This window comes from Parasteatoda tepidariorum, chromosome 2 (assembly GCF_043381705.1).
Source record: "Parasteatoda tepidariorum isolate YZ-2023 chromosome 2, CAS_Ptep_4.0, whole genome shotgun sequence".
In the NCBI taxonomy this organism is placed as follows: Eukaryota; Metazoa; Arthropoda; class Arachnida; order Araneae; family Theridiidae; genus Parasteatoda; species Parasteatoda tepidariorum.
The window spans coordinates 86,056,082-86,064,727 of NC_092205.1; the positions used below are offsets into that span (position 1 = coordinate 86,056,082).

At 30.6% G+C, this 8,646-nt stretch overlaps 1 protein-coding gene across 1 annotated transcript; it reads left to right on the forward strand.

Annotated features, from left to right (window-relative positions):
- The first annotated feature begins 4,111 nt into the window (after positions 1 to 4,111).
- LOC107439684 (speckle-type POZ protein B-like) lies at positions 4,112 to 7,367 on the forward strand. The gene has a single exon (XM_016052361.3). It carries the CDS (start codon positions 4,197 to 4,199, stop codon positions 5,667 to 5,669), a length of 1,473 nt encoding a protein of 490 aa, XP_015907847.2. The 5' UTR covers positions 4,112 to 4,196; the 3' UTR covers positions 5,670 to 7,367.
- Positions 7,368 to 8,646: the final 1,279 nt, after the last annotated feature.

Consider the following 8,646-nt stretch of genomic DNA (forward strand, 5'->3'; position numbering starts at 1 on the left):
TTTCCGTAAATATTTCAAATTTATGATGTTAAATTGACTTATTTGAATAATTAATTTTATTTGAACAATTTCAATTAAAACACATTCTTTTTATTAAATTCGAAGTTTAGCTAATCAGTTTTATGCCACTTTTGCATAGATCTGTTTTAAACTTAACTAAATTTTGCGTTTAAGAAACATATCGATTAAACATTTTTTTGACAATTTCTTCCTTTAGTATTTAGTTACATTTAAGCAAAAAGGTCAGTTTTGTACAAAAAATGATAACTCTAATCCGTAATAAAATATATATGTTATCAAAGAATATTTTTCATCTTTACTTCGTTGTTCGTTGTTGTTGACAAGACTGTTCAATAAGAAATCACAACTTTCTTAAGATGATATTTCCGAACTAATTTCCTTTTCTCCTAACTTAATCTCTCGAACATTCATTGTATGTAATTAACATCACTCGAATATCAAATTGCAGCTTTCTCGTTTATTAATCGAAAAAGAAAATAGACAAAAAGTTTTTGCTCAGAGTTGTAATGGCATTTCAGAGTGCTAATAAAAGTGACAGATACAAAATGACAGCTACTGCATTATTCAAGTTAAAGTTAGTTTTAATGGAAACACTAGTGTAAAATTTTCAAAAACTCAATTTGTTTGATTTATTAGATTAATTTGTGCAGTATATATCGGAAGACTTTTCCTTAAAGACTGACATTTTTATAAATTAGAATAATTTACAAGGAGTTCCTTGTACTTTCAAAAGTCCACAAAAGTGGTAGCACAATTTAAACTATGTGCTAATGGTATATATCGGAAAACTTTTCCTTAAAGACTGAAATTTTTATAAATAATTTACAAGGTATTCCTTGGACTTTCGAAAGTCCACAAAAGTGGTAGCACACTTTAAACTATATGTGTTTTTTGTTTATTTTTTTTTAAAATTATTATAAAAAATCTTGAACATCACAATAATTCAGAAATTTTTTTCATGCATAAATCTGATATGTACAGTGAACACAAAAATAAACGGACCACCTGAAATAACTTTTGATCTAATTACTCAATCGTGGTTGGTTGGTTCTAATGCCACTTGCCATATGGGCAAGCCTGCTTGGTGAAACCGAGCAAATTTAAGGCAGAGTGTACGATTCTTGTTTTTCAGTGGCGCCATCTGTGACCAAGAATTCGACTTCTGCCACATCATATGTTACACCAGTTTATAAGGCGAACCCATTCATACATCCATTCATTCATCCACAGATCGTAATTTTGACCTGAATCAGAGAACGATCCAACAGAGAACTTAATCGTAAAGGTTCAAAGGAGTGACCTCAAATATGTTAATTATTCAGTGCAGACAATAGTTTAAGTTACGAAATCAGAAACAAAAACGTACCTTCTCTGAATAAACGTATCTTTTTATTTTTTTTGACTGATTCGGATTTTTAACAATCGAAATATAGTGGGTAGCAGCAATCTGAGAAATATGGTGTCATTAGTTTGGTCAGAAAAGCGGTCCAAAGTTAGAGCCCTTTAATGTTAAGATAAAGTTTCACGTATTTCGCCATATCTCGAGTACTTCCCAAGCAAACTGAAAACTTTTTGCTCACAATTATAAAATTCAGCCAGGAGAGCTCTCCAAAGTTTTGTCCCCTTAATTTTAATTTTTGGTTATTTTGCTATATCTCTTGAACTTTGTAAGACAATTAAAAAATTTTTGCACACGATTATAAAATTTGTTTATCGAAAGTTAATTGCACACAAAATATAGCTTTTAGTAAATATTTATTATTTTTAATTTATTTAATAATATCTGAAAAAATTCAGAATTAAGAGGTGTAGAAGTTTTTACATCATTTTAAAGAATATAATTTTACATGGTAAAATACAAAATGTCATCAAAATCGGCTGAATAGTTCCTGATGAATCGAATTTCAAAAATACGACTTTTTCACAATTATATATATTAAAGCACTTATTTAAATTGAAACGGCTCCAAACTGAAATAAGTTTCGACATGCTGTGATAGTTAGCTCCCTAACACCTTTGATGGCTAGCTTTCTATCACTTTTGATGATTAGCTCACTAACTCTTTTGATGGTTAGCTCACTATCACTTTTGATGGCTAGCTTTCATCACTTTTGATGGTTAGCTCACTATCACTTTTGATGGTTAGCTCACTAACTCTTTAGATGGTTATCTCACTATCACTTTTGATGGCTAGCTTTCTATCGCTTTTGATGATTAGCTCACTATCACTTTTGATGGCTAGCTTTCTATCACTTTTGATGGTTAAGTCACTATCACTTTAGACAGCTAGGTCACTATCACTTTTGATAACTATTTCATTATCACTTTTGACAGTTAGGTCATTATTACTTTTGATGGTTAGTTCACATTTGATGCTCAGTATCACTTTTGATGGTTAGCTCACTAATGTTTTCGGTAAACTATTGGGAGCTTTATGAGCGTTTCTTAAAGAACGCAAAAACTACTTTAATGATAGTACACACTTCAAAAGATCCTTACATAAAAATGTACACTATGTTATGTAATCACCGCAGTTAATATACAAGGTGTTTTGTAAGGGCTGCTTTTAATATATATTTTTAGAATTCTTATCAAAAATTAAAGCAAAAAGGCATGCACTATGGAGGATCACAAATTAATATTTAAGTGAGAAAAGCACAAAAACTGTATAAAAATTTGACTAATTACGGTAGAGCAGTGTTTCCCAAAGTGTGGTACGCGTACCCCCAGGAGTTCGGGAACTGTTTAGCTGGGGTACGAGTTTTTATTGCGATGCAATAAACTAAAATTTAAAATTTTTTTTATTTAAAAACAAAGCCAACCATGAAAATTTGCGGTTACGTATTTTTCTATTAGCTATTTTTTGCAGAGTTAACAGTTAATAATTAGTGGTGTCAACAGACAGTTGTGATTTTTAACTTTTGTAAAAAAATTTTATACTGAAAAATGCATTCATTTCTTTATTAGTGGTACACAGCGTTACGAAAAATTGAGAAAAGTCATAAGTTTGGGAAACACTGTGGTAGAGGAAGTTTCAATTTTGTTAAATATTACAAATATTTAAAAAATGTATCGAATAAGAAGGAGCCATGATAGCATAATGGTTCAGACACTAAGCTTTCACTGCTAAATATCCGAGTTCGATCCCTTGAAATGGTTTGAAGCTTACTCAGCTTCAGACAGGTGAGTACCAGTTNGGAAACACTGTGGTAGAGGAAGTTTTAATTTTGTTAAATATTGAATTACAAATATTTAAAAAATGTATCGAATAAGAAGGAGCCATGATAGCATAATGGTTCAGACACTAAGCTTTCACTGCTAAATATCCCTTGAAACATCCCTTGTTCGATCCCTTGAAATGATTTAAAGCTTACTCAGCTTCAGACAGGTGAGTACCAGCTTCACTGAAAAGTAAATGCGGTCGGTACACGATGCTGACCTATTGGTTAGCCCCCTAACATTGGTCTTGAAACTGCGGTGTCGCAACCTGTATAAAAACAATTTCTTTTTCATGTTTTTCAAAGATTAGTAACTTGAAGTAGGTTTCAAGAAATATATATTTTGTTATACTCGATCATTCCGCAATTAAAAATAGTTTTAGTTCTTAGTGGATTTTTAAATTTATTTAAATTAACAAAAATTTTGTTGAAATGCATACTTATTTACGTCGAATAAATTGAAATACTTTTTCCCTAAAGAGAGGGAATTTAGTACAAATACCTCTAAAGACATCTCAGTATTTTAAATAAATCGAAAAAAAAAAAGAATTCGAAAAAAAAGTCTTAAACAATATTTTGTTTTCAAAATTTTAACATTAATAAATGCATTCTTTGGAGTTTTCTTTTTTTAAATTTTAATTTATAATTAAATAAATAATATAACTTACAGGAAGGATAATTAAAAAAGTAAAGCAGAATTTTAGTTAACTACGAAATATGAAAGAAAATATTTTATGAAAGTGAAGTTGAAATTCTTCTGTTATTTCTTTGTCACTCTACCTAAGACGTAAGTTTTACTTTAGCTGATAAGATAAAATTTACACGCATTATGATTGTCTGTTTGCATTGTAGATTTAAAGTTGCAATCAGGTGGAAGAGGGAAGAGGCGTTGTTTTTTCTTCTTTGTTGTTTTGTTTCGTTTTACAAATCAATCGATATTTTTCTGTCTTTGAAAAAATGTCAGATACTATAAGCAACTGCTTTAGTTTCACGTGGGAGATAGAAAACTTCTTTTTTTGTCCTTACAACTCCATCGCAAGTCCATATTTCACCGCTGAAAATTTAAGTCAGGTGCCATGGCAGCTGGTTTTGTATCCAAGAGGTATAGATGATAATAATTGTATAGATATTATATTATGCAAAGTTGTGGAAGTGGTAGAAAGTATCATTGATTTCAAAATAGAAATCTTTGGACGCAGTGGTCACTTATTAGGATTTTACGAAGAAAAAAACGCAGTTTTTAATAAAGATACCTTGGAAAAAGTAGGTAGAAATTTAGTTGATAGAATTCATCTAATACGGGATACTTTGGAAGCGAGTAAAGATTTTCTGACAATTTTCTGTCATCTGTCGAATCCAGCATCCAGTGTTGTGAACTCTTTAGATTGCTTTGCTCGAACTAAAATTGTTGTTAATCAAATAAGTCTTCGACTCAACTGGAGAAAAGGTTACGAGCTACGAACACTGTTAGACATGGAAAATCAATTGATTTTGAGAGAAGATATCTTTTGTCCTGATATGACTGAATTTTCCATCTGTTTCAGAAAAATAAGGGATGATGTTGAAGTACTTATTTGTAGACAGAACTCCATTGCACCTCAATGCGTGGAATGCAGACTTAGTTTGTTAGATGTCAAAGGTTGCGAAGTACTGTCCATTGAAGATGCTCACTTCTTTTTAAAAGACCATAATTTATGGACATTGCCTCCCTTCCTCCCCGTCTTGGAAGTGAAGTATAATCGAAACAAGTATATTAAAAACGGAAGTATGATTATTTTATGTGAACTATTTTGCTCCGGAGGCATCGAATCAAATGCCCTAGTCTATGGAAACAATGCAGCAAAATCACTTGCTAATACTACCAGGGAAAATATTATTCGTCAACATACCCTACAAAGCGATATCCGAAATTTATTTTCTGATAAAACAATGTGCGACGTTAAACTAAGAGCGAATGGTGAAATTGTAGAAGTGCACAAATCAGTTCTAGTTGCTCGGTCGCCATTGTTCCATACAATGCTCCAGCAAGATAATGCTGAAACCCAAACTGCAATAGTGGACATTCAAGACGTGGATGCAGACACACTTAAAGCATTTATTAACTTTATGTACTGCGATACAGTGGACAAAATGGAATATGACTGTGCCAAAAATTTATTGATCGTTGCTGAAAAATATCAAGTGCTTCGCTTGAAGGAAATGTGTGTATCTTTTTTGAAGTCTGATATATCTGAGAAAAACGCGTGTGAAATTGCTGCCCTAGCGGATATTGTCCCTCATGCAGATTTGAAATCTTTTGCCCTGGATTTTATCGCTGATCATTCAAAGGGTATTTTAATCAAGCCAGAATGGTTATCATGGATGAAAGACCACATGGGATTAGCCACCGAGATATTTCAAAGATTTTCAGAAAAGCATACACTGATTTGAAAAGTTTGTTTTAATCATGAATTGCATATTTAAAAAAACTTGCTTACTCTTTGGTACTGCAGTCCATGTTGGACCATGGCCTCCCAGAAAATTTGACCTATGGTAATTTAACTCGTGCCTTAGTTTTGCAATGGGTGAAAGATCACATGAGATTAGCTACCGAGATGTTTCAGATAAGCATATACTAACTAATAAAGCTTTTTTTTCTATATGAATTGCGTATTTGAAAAGCTTACTTACTCTGTGGTACTGCTGTCCATGTTGGACCATGACCATCCAGAAAATTTGAACCTAAAGAAGTCTACCACTAGCCTTAGTTTTGCAATTCCTTAATTTTAGTGACTTAATGACTCAATATTATTTTCATCATTTTTAAAAATACAGGCAAATAATTGAATTATACTATTTATGCTTCTAAATAATTAGCATTTCTCATATAAAATAAATTTTTTTTTATTCTTATAATCAATTGAATCTTGTGGCAAAATTAATGATAAATAACTATTTATGTTATATAACTGTTATTTTATAGCAAAATACCTGCAATGGTATTTTATTTATATTAGTTGCTTTGAGTCATGTTTATCATATTAAATTATGATGCTTTATTAAAGTATTCCATGTACTTTAATGAGAGATTTATCTGAGAAATGTTTAAGAATTTTCTCTTTAAAAATGTTAGCAAATTGCTTTTTGCTAAACTTCAAATCAGTTCAACTAAAAAATAACTTATTCATTTATTTCCTGTTAGATATGTTTTTTTTACAGAAATACTATGCAGTGTTAATGTATTTTGAATGATATCAGTATTTCATAATCGTGCATTAACTTACCTATTAAAATTTTTTTTCTATTGTAGTATTGTATTTTGAAACTATTGCATTTTTTAGTTTGCTTTATTGACATTTTTATGCTTGCATAATTTGAAGTGCAAGGTAAAACATCATAATTTATTCTGAGAAATGAATGTTTTTATTGGTGAGATTGCTCGATTTAGAACTAGTACGAGTTAAGTATTGAAGTATTAAAAGAAGGTAGGAATGCCCAACGATTTTTATATTGAGGATAATAATCAATAAGAATGGGAATAACTCAGAAGCAAAATATATAAAAAAATTAAAATGAAGGTAAATAAAATGTTTTCTTGATTTAGGAGACAACTTGAATTTTAATTTATTTTAGAAAGTAAATACTTTATTGCTTTTTTCAAACAAATTAAAATATTTTGGTTTTTAAAATTCTTTTTCGAATTTTAGAATCAAAATGTAAGGATAAGACCTGGTGAAAAAATTGGAGAGAAAAAAAAGACAAGGCGAAAAAAAGTTTAGTTTTTAGGAGAAAAAATAGGAATTTATTTAGTTCAGAAATGTAAAAGCTGATTATCATTATCAAAATTATTTTAAATACTACAAAAACTAGTGCTGAAAATTAAAAAATATTCTTCGCAAATATTCCTTTGTTAAATCTAAGCAGAAGCATTGTTTAGAGCAGTTGGTGTAAAAAGGCTTAAGCGGAATTGCTTACGTAAATCAGAAGAAGACATTTCACGAAATAAAACAGTCAATACAATAGCCTATTGAACAGAAGTATTGGCTATGGATAGCTTTTACTCGCAACAGAAGTTTCATTTCAAGTTTTTGTAAAAATTCTGAAATGTTTAAATTTGAAATGCATAGAAAATAAATTCACTATAATCTTCATGTATTTTTGTTTTCAACTATTTTTCAAATTTTATTCTTTTCCCGAAACTTTTTTTATTATTATCAAGTATTGTCGTAACTTTGATATATTTTGTTAATATTGTTATTTAAAAAAGATCCGTTTTATGACACATTATATGAAAATTTTGGCGATATAAAAATATCGCCAAACTTTTCATATGTGTATATATATATGTTCACTGCCACTTTCATATAATATGTTCACTGCCGGAAATTTCTTAGAAATAGCCAAATAACAATTTATTTAATTGATATTTTATGATATTTAACTGAACAGCAACTATAAAGAAAGTGGTATTCTAACTGTAAGCTGGAAGAAAAATCGTTTGACCGTTTTTACCTAATACGATTAAACAACCGCGTCAGTTATGTACCCATCCAATGAGACTCAAGAGCACGTTCTTCGAAAGTTGTAAGCTAAGCAATGTGATAAGGATTACGAATTCATGTTTCTATATTTCATTCATATCGGTTGCTTATCACAACAGTGGATGCTTAATAATCTTATAATAAGAAGTGCGGGGAATACCTTTAAGAAGGCATTTAGTTTCTTGTTTCTGGGTACAGAGGCTAATCCGCCTAGCCTGGAGCGCTAATCTGTCAATCTAATGCCCAGCTGAATTCGCGTTCAAACCCCTTCGTTTGCGGCACAACATTTCATATATTCTTTCAACAGATCAGAAGTTTCGAGTGACTTGCACTCCCCAATAGGTGATTCTGAACTACTGGAATACGAAACTCCTCGCAGCAACATTAGAGCAGCTTAATATCAGAAAAATCTGGTATTTACCATCTCTCACAATAGATGGACACGCCTAGATAAACTAATTAGGCCACACTTGACAAAACACAACACAACTCAACCATAACCTAACTCCTATGTCTATGATGTTACAAAAAGTATAACATAGTCTAACTTTAATGTCCAGTTAAATTTAATTATGATGGTTTTGCAATCAAGAATACTTGAAAATGTTTATTAAACAGTCCAGTTTTGTATTCACGGTCTTTTCAACATACCAGTTGTACATTCTTTAAAACAGGCAAAGGTAAAGAAACAATCCTAACCGTAAGCTTTACGTTTAATGTATGTACCAAAAGCTGTCAGTTATTTTACTTTGATTTTAGAATGGAAATTCTAACAGTGTACTGTTTTACTCTAACAGTTTTAACCACAAATGCAATTTTTTTTATACTCAAAATAGCTTTTATAAACAAAAGTTTAATTTTGTTTCTTACAGAAAAAAAACTAGGTT